General features: G+C 39.2%; 1 protein-coding gene across 2 annotated transcripts in view; it reads left to right on the top strand.

Annotated features, from left to right (window-relative positions):
- The window catches only part of RPF2 (ribosome production factor 2 homolog), a 128,694-nt gene that overhangs the window by 80,625 nt on the left and 29,733 nt on the right, over positions 1-18,336 (top strand). For both annotated transcript variants that reach the window (XM_053710862.1, XM_053710861.1), the window contains exons 5-6: positions 121-202; positions 11,865-11,941. In XM_053710862.1, the coding sequence (XP_053566837.1) occupies positions 121-202; positions 11,865-11,941 (159 nt within the window). The remainder of the gene's footprint in view (positions 1-120; positions 203-11,864; positions 11,942-18,336) is intronic.

Below are 18,336 nucleotides of genomic sequence, written 5' to 3' on the forward strand. Positions count from 1 at the left end.
AGTTGACCCTTTTTTAATTTTCACATAATTCAATGTTTTATGGCACTTTAATATTAGAATTCATATAGTAAAAGGTATATTTTTTAATTCTTTAAAACTGTTTTTGTCTATTTTTAATAGGAGTTCTTCTCTAAGAAGTCAGACTGTTCCTTGTTTTTGTTTGGTTCCCATAACAAGAAGCGTCCTAACAACCTGATTTTTGGTAGGTAACTGTTACACAGCTGTGTTTCTAGGGTTATTCTTTTGAAATGTGTGGGTTGGATTTTAGAAGAGCTGACAGACTGCTTAACTGAAATGTCTTTAAAAATCCATTGGTACAAATGTTGTTGGGATAAATTATACTGAGTATCGTGGTATAAAATGTGTTCTTCACATGCAGGTTTTTGTTTTACTCTGATAACACATAGACAATTAAAACAAATCTATTCACAGCTATTAATTACATATCACACACCCAGACGCATGTGCACGTACATAAAATGTAATTATCACTGGGCTTGTGAGACATTGCCAAATAAGATATTAAACTTGCTTATCTTTAAAGGGACATTGTTAAAAAAACACACACAGTTCTAAGGTGACTAGTGCATCATTACTTGCTTTAACAAATTAGAGCGGTTTATTTTTTTCCACAACAGTTGTCCCTTTAACTTTACCTGAGAGGTAAATTAAGTGATATTTCTCCTGTTAAGTGTAGTCAGTCCACGGGTCAAGCATTACTTATGGGATTATATCTCCTCCCTAACAGGAAGTGCAAGAGGATCACCCAAGCAGAGCTGCTATATAGCTCCTCCCCTCTACATCATACCCAGTCATTCTCTTGCACCTAACTAATAGATAGGACGTGTGAGAGGACTGTGGTGTGTTAAACTTAGTTTTTATTTCTTCAATCAAAAGTTTGTTATTTTAAACGGCACCGGAGTGTGTTGTTTTTTCTCAGGCAGCATTAGAAGAAGAATCTACCTGAGTTTGTCTATGATCTTAGCGGTCGTAACTAAGATCCACTTGCTGTTCTCGGCCATTCTGAGGAGTGAGGTAACTTCAGAACAGGGGATAGCAGGCAGGGCCCACCTGCAAGGAGGTATGTGCAGTAAATTATTTTCTGAGGAATGGAATTGACTGAGAAAATACTGCTAATACCGATGTAATGTAAGTGCAGCCTTAAATGCAGTAGTAGCGACTGGTATCAGGCTGATATGTATGTATGTATACTCTGAGGTATTTCTGGGGAATGGAATTTCACTAAGAAAATACTGTCTATATTAAAGTTATATTTGAGCCTGCACTGCAGTGAAAGCGACTAGCAGCAGGCTTATTAATAACACTTCATAACTTTCATTTTTAAAACGTTTACTGGCATGTTAATCGTTTTTTCTGAGGTACTTGGTGATAAAACTTTATGGGCATGATTTTTACCACATGGCTGTCGTTTGTTTCTGAATAAAAACAGTTTACTGAGCTTTCCCACTGTTGTAATATGAGTGGGAGGGGCCTATTTTAGCGCTTTATTGCGCAGTAAAAATTTAGTCACAGTCTTCCTATTTCTTCCTCCATGATCCAGGACGTCTCTACAGAGCCCAGGGGTCTCCAAAATTAGTTTTGAGGGAGGTAATCACTCACAGCAGATCTGTGACAGTGTGTTTTGACTGTGATAAAAACGTTAATTATTAAATTGTTATCCGTTTTTGGGTATTAAGGGGTTAATCATCCATTTGCTGGTGGGTGCAATCCTTTGCTAACTTAATACATTTACTGTGAAAAATTGGTTGCTATAACTATTTTGGTTCATTGTTATTTCAACTGTGACAGTTTTTTGTGCTTCTTAAAGGCACAGTAGCGTTTTTTATATTGCTTGTAAATTTATTTAGAAAAGTATTTCCAAGCTTGCTAGTCTCATTGCTAGTCTGTTTAAACATGTCTGACACAGATGAATCTCTTTGTTCACTATGTTTAAAGGCCAATGTGGAGCCCAATAGAAATTTGTGTACTAATTGCATTGATGTTACTTTAAATAAAAGTCAATCTTTACATGTAAAGAAATTATCACCAGACAACGAGGGGGAAGTTATGCCGACTAACTCTCCTCACGTGTCAGTACCTTCGCCTCCCGCTCAGGAGGTGCGTTATATTGTGACGCCAAGTACATCAGGGAGGCCCATACAAATCACTTTGCAAGACATGGCTAATGTTATGATAAACGCGATCACTCTGGGGTAAGAACAGAGTGCGCTGATAATAATAGAGCCATGTCTGATACTGCGTCACAATTTGCAGAACATGAGGACGGAGAGCTTCATTCTGTGGGTGACGGCTCTGATCCAAGTAAACTGGACTCAGACATTTCAAATTTTAAATTTAAGCTTGAGAACCTCCGTGTATTACTAGGGGAGGTATTGGCGGCTCTGAATGATTGTAACACGGTTGCAATTCCAGAGAAAGTATGTAGGCTGGATAAATATTTTGCGGTACCAGCGTGTACTGACGATTTTCCTATACCTAAAAGGCTTACAGAGATTAACAAGGAGTGGGATAGACCCGGTGTGCCTTTTTCACCCCCTCCTATATTTAGAAAAATGTTTCCAATAGACGCCACCACACGGGACTTATGGCAGACGGTCCATAAGGTGGAGGGAGCAGTTTCTACTCTGGCTAAGCGCACCACTATCCCGGTGGAGGATAGCTGTGCTTTTTCAGATCCAATGGATAAAAAGTTAGAGGGTTACCTTAAGAAAATGTTTGTTCAGCAAGGTTTTATATTACAACCCCTTGCATGCATTGCGCCTGTCACGGCTGCGGCGGCATTCTGGTTTGAGTCTCTGGAAGAGACCCTTAGCACAGCTCCATTGGATGAGATTATAAACAAGCTTAAAGTCCTTAAGCTAGCTAATTCATTTATTTCTGATGCCGTAGTACACTTAACCAAACTTACGGCTAAGAACTCCGGATTCGCCATTCAAGCGCGTAGAGCGCTGTGGCTTAAATCCTGGTCAGCTGATGTGACTTCTAAATCTAAATTGCTTAATATTCCTTTCAAAGGGCAGACATTATTCGGGCCCGGTTTGAAAGAAATTATCGCTGACATTACTGGAGGTAAGGGCCATGCCCTGCCTCAAGACAGGGCCAAACCAAGGGCTAAACAGTCTAATTTTCGTGCCTTTCGTAACTTCAAGGCAGGAGCAGCATCAACTTCCTCCGCTCCAAGACAGGAAGGAACTGTTGCTCGCTACAGACAGGGCTGGAAACCTAACCAGTCCTGGAACGAGGGCAAGCAGGCCAGAAAACCTGCTGCTGCCCCTAAGACAGCATGAAGTGAGGGCCCCCGATCCGGAAACGGATCTAGTGGGGGGCAGACTTTCTCTCTTCGCCCAGGCTTGGGCAAGAGATGTCCAGGATCCCTGGGCGTTGGAGATCATATCTCAGGGATATCTTCTGGACTTCAAAGCTTCTCCTCCACAAGGGAGATTTCATCTTTCAAGGTTATCAGCAAACCAGATAAAGAAAGAGGCGTTTCTACGCTGTGTACAAGACCTCTTACTAATGGGAGTGATCCACCCAGTTCCGCGGTCGGAACACGGACAAGGGATTTATTCAAATCTGTTTGTGATTCCCAAAAAAGAGGGAACCTTCAGACCAATCTTGGACTTAAAGATCCTAAACAAATTCCTACCCATGATCCAAGAGGGTCAGTACATGACCACAGTGGATTTAAAGGATGCCTACCTTCACATACCGATTCACAAGGATCATTACCAATATCTAAGGTTTGCCTTCCTAAACAGGCATTACCAGTTTGTAGTTCTTCCCTTCGGGTTAGCTACGGCTCCAAGAATCTTTACAAAGGTTCTGGGCTCTCTTCTGGCGGTACTAAGACCGCGAGGCATAGCGGTAGCTCCGTACCTAGACGACATTCTGATACAAGCGTCAAGTTTCCAAACTGCCAAGTCTCATACAGAGTTAGTTCTGGCATTTCTAAGGTCGCATGGGTGGAAGGTGAACGTAGAAAAGAGTTCTCTATTGCCACTCACAAGAGTTCCCTTCTTAGGGACTCTTATAGATTCTGTAGAAATGAAAATTTACCTGACGGAGGACAGGTTATCAAAACTTCTAAATGCTTGCCGTGTCCTTCATTCCATTCAACACCCGTCAGTGGCTCAGTGCATGGAGGTAATCGGCTTAATGGTAGCGGCAATGGACATAGTACCTTTTGCGCGCCTGCATCTCAGACCGCTGCAATTGTGCATGCTAAGTCAGTGGAATGGGGATTACTCAGATTTGTCCCCTCTGCTAAATCTGGATCAAGAGACCAGAGATTCTCTTCTATGGTGGCTTTCTCGGCCACATCTGTCCAAGGGGATGCCCTTCCGCAGGCCAGATTGGACGATTGTAACAACAGACACCAGCCTTCTAGGTTTGGGCGCAGTCTGGAATTCCCTGAAAGCTCAGGGATCATGGACCCAGGAGGAGAGACTCCTTCCAATAAACATTCTGGAATTAAGAGCAGTTCTCTATGCTCTTCTGGCTTGGCCTCAGATAGCAACTCTGAGGTTCATCAGGTTTCAGTCGGACAACATCACGACTGTGGCTTACATCAACCATCAGGGAGGAATAAGGAGTTCCCTAGCGATGATGGAAGTCTCAAAGATAATTCGCTGGGCAGAGTCTCACTCTTGCCACCTGTCAGCGATCCACATCCCAGGCGTGGAGAACTGGGAGGCGGATTTTCTAAGTCGCCAGACTTTTCATCCGGGGGAGTGGGAACTTCATCCGGAGGTGTTTGCCCAACTGCTTCATCATTGGGGCAAACCAGATGTGGATCTCATGGCGTCTCGCCAGAACGCCAAGCTTCCTTGTTACGGATCCAGGTCCAGGGACCCGGGAGCGGTACTGATAGATGCTCTGACAGCTCCTTGGGTCTTCAACATGGCTTATGTGTTTCCACCCTTCCCGATGCTTCCTCGATTGTTTGCCAGGATCAAACAGGAGAGAGCATCATTGATTCTAATAGCGCCTGCGTGGCCACGCAGGACCTGGTATGCAGATCTAGTGGACATGTCGTCCTGTCCACCATGGTCTCTGCCTCTGAGACAGGACCTTCTGATTCAGGGTCCTTTCAAACATCCAAATCTAATTTCTCTGAGGCTGACTGCATGGAGATTGAACGCTTGATTCTATCAAAGCGGGGATTCTCGGATTCAGTGATTGATACCTTAATACAGGCTAGGAAACCTGTTACCAGGAAAATTTACCATAAAATATGGCGTAAATACTTATATTGGTGCGAATCCAAGAGTTACTCATGGAGTAAGGTTAGGATTCCTAGGATATTGTCTTCTACAAGAAGGTTTAGAAAAGGGTTTATCTGCTAGTTCGTTAAAGGGACAGATCTCAGCTCTGTCTATCCTTTTACACAAACGTCTGGCAGACGTTCCAGACGTTCAGGCTTTTTGTCAGGCTTTGGCTAGGATTAAGCCTGTGTTTAATACTGTTGCTCCGCCGTGGAGCTTAAATTTAGTTCTTAACGTTCTGCAAGGTGTTCCGTTTGAACCCCTTCATTCCATTGATATCAAGCTGTTATCTTGGAAAGTTCTGTTTTTAATGGCTATTTCCTCGGCTCGAAGAGTCTCTGAGTTATCGGCCTTACATTGTGATTCTCCTTATCTGATTTTTCATTCAGATAAGGTAGTTCTGCGTACTAAACCTGGGTTCTTACCTAAGGTAGTCACTAACAAGAATATCAATCAAGAGATTGTTGTTCCATCATTGTGCCCTAACCCTTCTTCAAAGAAGGAACGACTTCTGCACAATCTGGACGTCGTCCGTGCCCTGAAATTTTATTTGCAGGCAACTAAAGATTTTCGTCAAACTTCTTCCCTGTTTGTCGTTTATTCTGGACAGAGGAGAGGTCAAAAAGCTTCGGCTACCTCTCTCTCTTTTTGGCTTCGTAGCATAATACGTTTAGCCTATGAGACTGCTGGACAGCAGCCTCCTGAAAGGATTACGGCTCATTCTACTAGAGCTGTGGCTTCCACTTGGGCCTTTAAGAATGAGGCTTCTGTTGAACAGATTTGCAAGGCTACAACTTGGTCTTCACTTCACACTTTTTCAAAATTTTACAAATTTGACACTTTTGCTTCTTCGGAGGCTGTTTTTGGGAGAAAGGTTCTACAGGCAGTGGTTCCTTCCGTGTAAAGATCCTGCCTGTCCCTCCCGTCATCCGTGTACTTTTAGCTTTGGTATTGGTATCCCATAAGTAATGGATGACCCGTGGACTGACTACACTTAACAAGAGAAAATATAATTTATGCTTACCTGATAAATTCATTTCTCCTGTAGTGTAGTCAGTCCACGGCCCGCCCTGTTTTTACGGCAGGTCTAAATTTGAAATTAAACTCCAGTCACCACTGCACCCTATAGTTTTCTCCTTTCTCGTTTGGTTTCGGTCGAATGACTGGGTATGACGTAGAGGGGAGGAGCTATATAGCAGCTCTGCTTGGGTGATCCTCTTGCACTTCCTGTTAGGGAGGAGATATAATCCCATAAGTAATGGATGACCCGTGGACTGACTACACTACAGGAGAAATGAATTTATCAGGTAAGCATAAATTATATTTTTTTAGTCCTGTGTATGAGAGTTTTGACCCGGAAATAGTAACTTAGACTCCTTGGCTCATGGCAGGGCCATCTCTATGTATTTATTTATTTATTGTCCTTTTTATAATGTTATTTATTTAAACATTGTCTAATAGGACTGTGTGTGATTGGTGTGAGGTACTGCAGACGTGTGATTGGCGTGAGGTACTGCAGACGTATGATTGGCGTGAGGTACTGCAGACGTGTGATTGGCGTGAGGTACTGCAGACGTATGATTGGCGTGAGGTACTGCAGACATATGATTGGCGTGAGGTACTGCAGACGTATGATTGGCGTGAGGTACTGCAGACGTGTGATTGGCGTGAGGTACTGCAGACGTGTGATTGGCGTGAGGTACTGCAGACGTGTGATTGGCGTGAGGTACTGCAGACGTGTGATTGGCGTGAGGTACTGCAGACGTGTGATTGGCGTGAGGTACTGCAGACGTGTGATTGGCGTGAGGTACTGCAGACGTGTGATTGGCGTGAGGTACTGCAGACTCCTGCTACAGTGAAGCAGTAGACACTGGAGAGAGGGCCAGATGTAGTTAAGATTGAAGAATGAGGGGAAAATGTACAAATGTGAATCTTTTACATAAAAAAAATTAGTGATAAAAATGTGTTTGCAAAAGTCTGGCGTCACTGCACTGATCCGCAATTTCTTGTTCATATACAGGGAGTGCAGAATTATTAGGCAAATGAGTATTTTGACCACATCATCCTCTTTATGCATGTTGTCTTACTCCAAGCTGTATAGGCTCGAAAGCCTACTACCAATTAAGCATATTAGGTGATGTGCATCTCTGTAATGAGAAGGGGTGTGGTCTAATGACATCCACACCCTATATCAGGTGTGCATAATTATTAGGCAACTTCCTTTCCTTTGGCAAAATGGGTCAAAAGAAGGACTTGACAGGCTCAGAAAAGTCAAAAATAGTGAGATATCTTGCAGAGGGATGCAGAACTCTTAAAATTGCAAAGCTTCTGAAGCGTGATCATCGAACAATCAAGCGTTTCATTCAAAATAGTCAACAGGGTCGCAAGAAGCGCGTGGAAAAACCAAGGCGCAAAATAACTGCCCATGAACTGAGAAAAGTCAAGCGTGAAGCTGCCAAGATGCCACTTGCCACCAGTTTGGCCATATTTCAGAGCTGCAACATCACTGGAGTGCCCAAAAGCACAAGGTGCGCAATACTCAGAGACTTGGCCAAGGTAAGAAAGGCTGAAAGACGACCACCACTGAACAAGACACACAAGCTGAAACGTCAAGACTGAGCCAAGAAATATCTCAAGACTGATTTTTCTAAGGTTTTATGGACTGATGAAATGAGAGTGAGTCTTGATGGGCCAGATGGATGGGCCCGTGGCTGGATTGGTAAAGGGCAGAGAGCTCCAGTCCGACTCAGACGCCAGCAAGGTGGAGGTGGAGTACTGGTTTGGGCTGGTATCATCAAAGATGAGCTTGTGGGGCCTTTTCGGGTTGAGGATGGAGTCAAGCTCAACTCCCAGTCCTACTGCCAGTTTCTGGGACACCTTCTTCAAGCAGTGGTACAGGAAGAAGTCTGCATCCTTCAAGAAAAACATGATTTTCATGCAGGACAATGCTCCATCACACGCGTCCAAGTACTCCACAGCGTGGCTGGCAAGAAAGGGTATAAAAGAAGAAAATCTAATGACATGGCCTCCTTGTTCACCTGATCTGAACCCTATTGAGAACCTGTGGTCCATCTTCAAATGTGAGATTTACAAGGAGGGAAAACAGTACACCTCTCTGAACAGTGTCTGGGAGGCTGTGGTTGCTGCTGCACGCAATGTTGATGGTGAAAAGATCAAAACACTGACAGAATCCATGGATGGCAGGCTTTTGAGTGTCCTTGCAAAGAAAGGTGGCTATATTGGTCACTGATTTGTTTTTGTTTTGTTTTTGAATGTCTGAAATGTATATTTGTGAATGTTGAGATGTTATATTGGTTTCACTGGTAAAAATAAATAATTGAAATGAGTATATATTTGTTTTTTGTTAAGTTGCCTAATAATTATGCACAGTAATAGTCACCTGCACACACAGATATCCCCCTAAAATAGCTATAACTAAAAACTACTTCCAAAACTATTCAGCTTTGATATTAATGAGTTTTTTGGGTTCATTGAGAACATGGTGGTTGTTCAATAATAAAATTAATCCTCAAAAATACAACTTGCCTAATAATTCTGCACTCCCTGTAATGTGAAATTCTGGTTGTAGGATTACAAATTCTTTATCATCACAACTAGGTTTGTGTTATTGCAGAATAACATGTAACTATACAATCTAACACTGTACTTTTAAAGTTACAATAAATGCATTAAAGGGATGTTAAACTGTAAATACATGCTTGACATAATGATGACATAAAGATTAGCCTTGGAATAATATGTAGATGTGTTTTTTTGCAATTATATTAGTTGTTTAAACTTAAATTTTCCATATTTAAAGGTTTAGTTTCTATAAATTACTTTAGTTTCTATAAAGTAATGGGAGCTGCCATGTTTGAACTAGTTTTCTTTTTATCTCTTCGGAATCTGTTGGCGTTCTACAAATAACTATAATAATAATAATAATATCTCTACAAACAAATCTATGTGAAATCCTATTTTAGACAGTCTTTTATTGTCTGTTTTATATATGTTCCTAATTGTCTTCAGCAGGGAAAACAAATAAAGGGCATATTAAGTTTAAACATGGCGGCACCTATTACATTAGAGTGACATATAGGGCATGTAATTTTAAACAACTTTCCAATTTACTTTTATCATCAAAATTGCTTTGTTCTCTTGGTATTCTTAGTTGAAAGCTAAACCTATTTAGGCTCATATGCTAATTTCTAAGCCCTTGAAAGCTGCCTCTTTCACAGCTAGAGGGCGTTGGTTCACGTGTGCCATATAGATAACATTTTGCTCACGCCCGTGGAGTTACTTATGAGAGGATACTGATTGGCTAAAATGCAAGTCTGTTAAAAGAACTGAAATAAGGGTGCAGTCTGCAGAGGCTTAGATACAAGGTAATCACAGAGGTAAAAAGTATAATAATATAACCATGTTGGTTATACAAAACTGGGGACTGGGTAATAAAGGGATTATCTATCTTTTTAAACAATAACAAATCTGTCCCTTTAAATCACTGGAAAAGGGAACAAAATAAATAATGAAAGCATATTACAAAGTTTATCTAGACATAAACATTTTATTTTCGAATGTCACACTGTTTAATGTCTCTTTTAAAAGCATTTGTCTTGGTTTTTTTGGTGTGTGTTTTTTTGTATTCATTTAGACCTGACCTTTTTTTGTGATTGTACTTAAGTCTACATTCAATGAGACATAAACTTTCATTGTTTAGGTAGAGTTTACAGTTTTAAGAGATTTTTCTATTTGCTTCTTTAATCAAATTTACCTCTTTTGTTATCTTTTGTTAAACAGCATACCTAGGGATCTATCTGTTGATTGGTGGCTACTAGGGATGCACCGAAATTTCTGCCACCGAAATTTTCGGCCGAAAATGGGCCTATCCTATTTCGGCCGAAAATGGGCCTATCCTATTTCGGCCGAAAGAGGGGTAAACCGGCCGAAAATGGCATCTTCTATGTAAATTTAAATTAAACCCTATGTCCCACGAAACCATCCCCTGGCAGACAGATATTTATCCCCCAAAGTGTCCTCCCCCGTGCCTCACCGACTGCTATAAGCAGTTGCAAGCTGATCCTAAATTTAGCCCCGTGTGGCTGGGTTATTTCCAAGCCATATTCAAATGAACTACATGCCCCAGAATGCCTCGCGGTTAGAGGGGGTGCGGCACTGTGGGCTGGACTGTTCACTCACTGTCTTGAAGCAGAGCAGAGCGGCGTGAGAAGGAACTTGCCGTGTCAGGTGACTTTTATGATACTTGCCTGTAGAGCCATATAGTTATACTTGTGGATCCTCCGGTCAGTGAGTGTGTGAAAGGCTAATACGTATATTTACCTGTATCTGGCTCCCTGTCTAACTGTGATTTTATTTGAAAAAGCAGCTCATTGAGTCCTGCAGGATGAGCTGCTTTTTAAATATATGTATGAGCCTTTCACACACTCACTGACCAGAGGATCCGTTACAAGTAACTATATGGCTCTGCAGGCAAGTGTCATAAATTTCACCTGACACAGCAAGATTAGGAGACTGTGTAAACAGAGCGGGCTGCAGCGTGGGGTCATTACAAGCAGCTGTCACCTTCTCCTGAGAACTGCACAATGAGCTGTTTGCCAGATAAGAGTGAATATAAACATGTAGGAGCCGTTTGCACACTGACAGAACTGTAATTGTTTGGGCTACAATCCACAAGCAGTACACTTGTAATACCATCTCCTGCATTCCTCTGTGTACCTCAGTAGCATGTCTTAATTCTTAACCCCATGCTGCCTGCTGATTTAGGATTGTGTCAAATGTTCAAAAGTGTGTGTATGTGTGTATATATATATATATATATATATATATATATATATATATATATAATGTGTGTGTGTGTGTATATATATATATATATATGACTTTTTCCACCAAATTATTTTAAAAGTTTTTTTTCTATAATTTTATTATTAATATAAGACTTTTTATTATATATATATATATATATATATATATATATATATATATATATATATATATATATATATATATATATATATACATACACACAAACACACATATACATATATACATATATATATATTATATATATATATATATGTATATGTGTGTTTGTGTGTATGTATGTATATATATATATATATATATATAATAAAAAGTCTTATATTAATAATAAAATTATAGAAAAAAAACTTTTAAAATAATTTGGTGGAAAAAGTCAGTTTCGGTTTCGGTTTTCGGCCAAGGGCATCCTGCATTTTCGGTTTCGGTCTAGAATTTTCATTTTGGTGCATCCCTAGTGGCTACACACATATTCCTCATGTCATTGGCTCACTAGATGTTTTTAGATAGCTCCCCGTAGTGCATTGCTGCACTGCAGCTGACTTTACCTATGTCTGTAATCTCTTTGTGAGGTTTAAATTTGTATGACAGCTACAGTGCAATCATAAACTGCTCTTCTTTTTGCACTATTATGGCCTGTACTTACCTGGTGTATGATACTAGCTATATGTAGTACAATTTTGTTGTAAGAAACTGGATGTTGTTGTTAAAACCCTGCCATCTTGTTTGCTATTTTAGGCCGCATGTACGATTTTCATGTTCTTGATATGATTGAGCTGGGTGTGGAAAAGCATGTTTCTTTAAAGGATATTAAGGTAAGTTCTCTTGCAGTTAATCTGTGTTCATGGTCGTTTTTAATGCAGTCAGACATGATTTACTTTCATCTAATAACCTTTATTCTGAAAGACCATTTTAAAATGCCATAAAACAGGTTGAGATCTGTGCATATCCTAAAAGGGCTAATTAATTAAAAATAGTTTGCATAAAGAAATTGTTTAAAAATTGCTTGCGAGTATTTTAAAATAATTTTCAAAAAATACTTAAATAGCCATGCTGTCTGGAGCAGTCTACTCCACCCCTCTTATCAGTGTTTAGACACAAGCATTGTATTTCAACTGAGTTCACAGCTTCTAGGCATGCTCCAGCAGATAATCCCTCTTCACTTTTGCATTCTATCAAAACAACAATATATATAGATACATCCATCCAAACAAACATTTGATCCTTGCCACTGCAGTCCCTGGAACGCTCCGTGTATGCGGTGAAGCGGAAGTGGAATGAAAGGCTGGAAGGAGTGCACGCTGAAATGGCCAAACAGAGCACAAAAAAGGGGGGAGTACAGCAGCACAGTAAAGAGGCACCAAAAGGGCAGTAAAATAAAAAAACAGCTTTATTAAAACAAAATTTAAAAAAAGTACATAGTCATAGCCATCCTGACTAGTTTCGTGCCACAACAGGCACTTAATCATAGGAATCGAATTAAGTGCCTGTTGTGGCACGAAACTAGTCAGGATGGCTATGACTATGTACTTTTTTTTTTAATTTTGTTTTAATAAAGCTGTTTTTTTATTTTACTGCCCTTTTGGTGCCTCTTTACTGTGCGGCTGTACTCCCCCCTTTTTTATAGATACATCCATAGAAGGAAATGTGTAGGTGGAGTTAGAGCCTTGCAGTTCAGAAAGTTAAAAGAAAGGGTTAATGGTGAGGCACTGCAGTATACATTTGCAGATAAAGTAATTCAAGTACATACTATTATATTTTGTCTTTATCCCAACTTGTTTTATGTCTCTTTAACTAGCTTGTATTGTGTGTATCCAGCTGAGAGGATTAGTGTTTCTAGGTATTAATGGAATGTCTGTATGAGGAATTGTATGTTACATGGTAACCGAAAATCCCTACATCCCTGCACACATTTTTAATAAATGCTATTTACTTTAGTCATTGATGCAAGAAAACTGCAAGGTGACCAAATCATGTGCCATAAAGGAATCCTGAAGTCTTTGTTTTACAAGTTGGCATCCGTCTTTAGCTTGTTAGCTAACCTTAGAAGATATGTTCAGGTTCTGCCAGATGAGAAACACATTGTTTATCTAGTTTTCTGAGCCAGTGTTGATCTTATTATTAAGCATAATGTTTGCACTGGAAGCTTGGTGACAAAGTCCTTGGAGGATCCTCAGGAAGGTATTATTAGACAATATCCATTAGTGCCTTGATTACATGAAGTTTGTATCAGTGAAAGAATGCTTGGCACTGATATTGACACCACAGGTCTGTAACAACGCTGCATACATCTGGTGCAGAACTTGTGCATTGCCTCCCAGTCAACAATCCTAGCATAACAGAACAGCACACAGCCGTTTAAAAGCCATCAAATGTACTCTAACATTCTCTGTGATCAGCTTTTGTTAAAGGGATATGAAACTCAAAAATAAGATTCTGATAGAGCATGTGATTTCAAGCAACTTTATAATTTACTTCTATTATCAATTTTTCTTTGTTCTCTTGGTATATTTTGTTGAAAAGCAGGGATGTAAAGCTTAGGAGCTGGTGTTCTGTTGAAATTTGCTACCATTTATGAATGCGCAGTTATGTAATCGCACTCCCACATATGTTTCAAACGAGAGTGTGGAATGCGTTTACGTATATATAAGCATGCACACATCGTTTGGTAGCAAATTTCAACGGAGATGAAAATGAGTCCTCGGGTTCCTTATGAAAGCGGTCAAGTGCATGCACCTGTGCACAGTAACATTATGTGGTAGTACCCAAAAGCAAATGATGATGCACTCAATGAAGTGAAAGGGCTTTTTATTAAAGTGAACAGCAACGTTTCGGGGCTACTGCCCCTTTGTCAAGCTAAAAATGTAATGCACAAACAAACACTTTATAGCACAGCTAATTAAAACAAGGACCAATAGGAGCACATGTAGAAGGCGGAGTTACACAAGAGAGACAAAGCTTTTCTCATACATACTAACATTCATTTAATTAACCCCATATTGCCAAAAATGGTATCCTAAAGGGCCAAAATTAAAAACATCATATGAGAGGGGAAAATTAAAGATGAATACATAGCCATCTAGATAGAAAGGGATAAAAACTAGAGAAACATGATAATTGAATCATAATAATGGATTGAGATCAAACTCCCTATTCATGCATTTAGGGTAAAGTGTGTCTGGTTTCCATATCCACTTAGCCTCTCTGTATAGAAGCTCTCTATGTCTATCGCCCCCCTAGGTTTTCTTTTTATTTGGTCTAATACCATGAACCGAAGTTGGTTTACTTGATGTCCCATTTCTAAAAAATGAGCAGGCACAGGAAGATCTTTAGTACTTTCATTTTTGATAGTGGACTTGTGTTGTCCTATATGGTCCCTTACCCTTTGGGTGGTCTCCCCTATATTTAACAGCCCACATGGACATTTAAGGAGCGTATACAACATAGGATGAGTTACAGGTACAAAACCCCGGTATTTTAAATTTACACCCAGAGTAGGGATGACAAATTTCACCCCCTTTAATGACACTGTTGCAGTGGGGACAACCCAAACAGGGGAAGGTGCCATTCTTGGGTTTCCCAAAAAAAGGAGACTTATTACTATCAGAATTGACAGTAGATCTAACAATCCTTTTGCCACAGGTGTACCCCTTACGGTATGCTGCTCTAGGGAGTTGAGAAAATTCTTCAATGTCAGGACATGACTCCTTTAGGATATGCCAATTGTGCTTAAGAATACCTTGCATCTTATAGCTTAGAGTATTGTATGTACTGACAAAAGTTAGCCTATTATTGTTGGGGTGACTCTTTCTAGACTGGAAATTTGACCTCACTTCTGTTAACTCTTTCTCAGAGTATCCTCTCTCTTTAAATTTTAATTGAATCTCATTAAGTCTATTCACCTTATTATGATTCAATTATCATGTTTCTCTCTAGTTTTTATCCCTTTCTATCTAGATGGCTATGTATTCATCTTTAATTGTCCCCTCTCATATGATGTTTTTAATTTTGGCCCTTTAGGATACCATTTTTGGCAATATGGGGTTAATTAAATGAATGTTAGTATGTATGAGAAAAGCTTTGTCTCTCTTGTGTAACTCCGCCTTCTACATGTGCTCCTATTGGTCCTTGTTTTAATTAGCTGTGCAATAAAGTGTTTGTTTGTGCATTGCATTTTTAACTTGACAAAGGGGCAGTAGCCCCGAAACGTTGCTGTTCACTTTAATAAAAAGCCCTTTCACTTCATTGAGTGCATCATCATTTGCTTTTGGATACTTATTTGGAGTCTATGGGATTGATGATTGCACCTACCATGAAATCTATGGATCATTGATGAATTCAGGTGTGCTGGTCCTACCTTTGTGTTCTTATTATGTGGTAGTACATTTCAACAGACAACTTATTTTAGCACATTAAAGTTGTTGTTTTTTTAAATGTTTGTTTACATATATTAAACCTTCTTATCTGTTAATACACAGAAGCAGGCACTGTATTACAAAAGTCTACACTAAAATTGTTATTTTTTTAAAAGATAGATGACGCCTTTACTAACCATTCCTCAATAAACATTGTTATATTAATTTACTTTATAACATTTAAACCTCTAAATGTTTGCCTGCTTCTAAACCACTACAGACAGCCTCTTGTCACATGCTTTTTATTAGCTTTTCACAACAGGAGACTGCTAGTTCACGTGGGCCATATAGATAACATTGTACTCACGCCCAAGGAGTTATTTAATATTTAGCACAAAACAATACTAAATGTAAGTAAATAGATAATAAACAGTCACAGTCATGTGATCAGGGGGCTGTCAGAAGATGCTTAGATACAAGGTAATCACAGAGGTAAAAAGTATATTAATATAACAGTGTTGGTTATGCAAAACTGGGGAATGGGTAATAAAGGGATTATCTATCTTATAAAACAATAAAAAAAATATATTGTAGACTGTCCCTTTAACTTTAATGTTTTAAAATTAAGTTCTCAGTCAAAAATGTGCTACCACGTAATGTTACTGCGCATGTACATGACCGCTTTCATGAGAATTTTGAGGACTAATTTTCAAATTCAAATTTGCTATCGAACGATGTGCACATGCTTGTACTTACGTAATAGCATTCATTCCACACGTTCTTTTGAAACATGTGGAATGCGCGTATGTAATTGCGCGCATGCGCAAATCGCAGTAGCAGATTTTGATGGAGAAGCAAATCTTGATAGAACACTGGCCCATTTCTGGAGCACTTTTGCAGGAATGATTTGTAGAGCACTAGATGGCTATTGGCTGCCATGCAGTGCTCCCAGATGCCTACCTAGGTAACTCTTTAACACAGAATATCATGAAAAAAAGCAGACCTGATAATAGAAGTAAATTGGGGGGGGGTTTCAATGGTTTGCTCTGTCTGAATCACAAATCAAAATGTTTGTTTTTATATTCCTTTTAATTCTGCAACTAACTGACCTTGGTCTTGTGCTCATCTCCTGTATTGTTTAGCACTATGTTGACTATGACAAGATAGCTTGTTTTATTGGTTACTTTTGTGGAACTTCAATAAAATAGTTTTATAAAAATAAGCCATCAGATGTAGCCATGACCGACACAACCAGTTCTCAGTAAAACTGTACTCCTATAGACATACAGTATTGTTAACATTACTACTTGAACTTGACAGTGTTATACCCCCACCATGTGGTCATATAATATAATTGCAATAAACTAAAAAAGTGATTGTTACAAACTTAGACAAATTTTCAATATACTGTATTTACCATTGTGTGGGAAAAACTAGTCTGAATAAAATATCTAACTTAACAAACAAAAGTTATTTATGTTGTTTTTTTTTTAATTTTTATAATTCTTATCACCATACAGACATCACGTCTCTCTTTTTCAGTATCAGTTTTCCCTTCCTATATTAAAATATTACGTTATTATATAACAAAGTGTGTGTCATGCTTCCAAAAAATGTTGGGGTACAGGTACATTTATATTCTGTATTTTTAACACTTAAACATTTAGTTGTTTTTTTTTCTAAAATTTGTAAGCACAAATCAATAATATATAATATTTACCTGAAACAATAGGTCTTACAAGTAGTTAAAGGGACATTGAACCCAAAAATGTTGTTTCATGATTCAGATAGAGCATGACATTTTAAGCAACTTTCTAATTTACTCCTATTATCAATTTTTCTTTGTTCTCTTGCTCTCTTTATTTTTAAAGCAGGAATGTAAATCTTAGCAGCCAGCCCATTTTAGGTTCAGCACCATGGATAGCCCTTGCTTATTGGAGGCTTACATTTACCCACCAATAAGCAAGCATAACCCAGGTTCTAAACCAAAAATGGTCCGGCTCCTATGCATCACATTCGTGCTTTTTAAATAAAGATAGCAAGAGAACGAAGAAAAATAGATAATAGGAGTAAATTAGAAAGCTGCTTAAAATGTCATGCTCTATCTGAATCATGAAATAAAAAAAATTGGGTTTAGTGACTAAAACAGTTTTCTTCTGTTATGTGTGATCAGTCCACGGGTCATCATTACTTCTGGGATATAACTCCTCCCCAACAGGAAATGCAAGAGGATTCACCCAGCAGAGCTGCATATAGCTCCTCCCCTCTACGTCAGTCCCAGTCATTCTCTTGCACCCAACGACTAGATAGGATGTGTGAGAGGACTATGGTGATTATACTTAGTTTTTATGACTTCAATCAAAAGTTTGTTATTTTAAAATAGCACCGGAGCGTGTTATTACTTCTCTGGCAGAGTTTGAGGAAGAATCTGTCAGAGTTTTTTACTATGATTTTAACCGGAGTAGTTAAGATCATATTGCTGTTCTCGGCCATCTGAGGGAGGTAAAGGCTTCAGATCAGGGGACAGCGGGCAGAGGAATCTGCATTGAGGTATGTAGCAGTTTTTATTTTCTGAATGGAATTGATGAGAAAATCCTGCCATACCGTTAAAATGACATGTATGTATACACTTCAGTATTCTGGGGATGGTATTTCACCGGAACTACTCTGTTAAAGGTCACTAATCCTTTTTAATAACTATTTATCATGTTAAACGTTTTTGCTGGAATGTAGAATCGTTTACATTGCTGAGGTACTGTGTGAATAAATATCTGGGCATTATTTTCCACTTGGCAGTTTTTTTGCTTTATTTGTGACAGTTTCGTTTCTCTTCACTGCTGTGTGGGAGAGGGAGG

This window comes from Bombina bombina, chromosome 4 (genome assembly GCF_027579735.1).
Source record: "Bombina bombina isolate aBomBom1 chromosome 4, aBomBom1.pri, whole genome shotgun sequence".
NCBI lineage: Eukaryota > Metazoa > Chordata > Amphibia > Anura > Bombinatoridae > Bombina > Bombina bombina.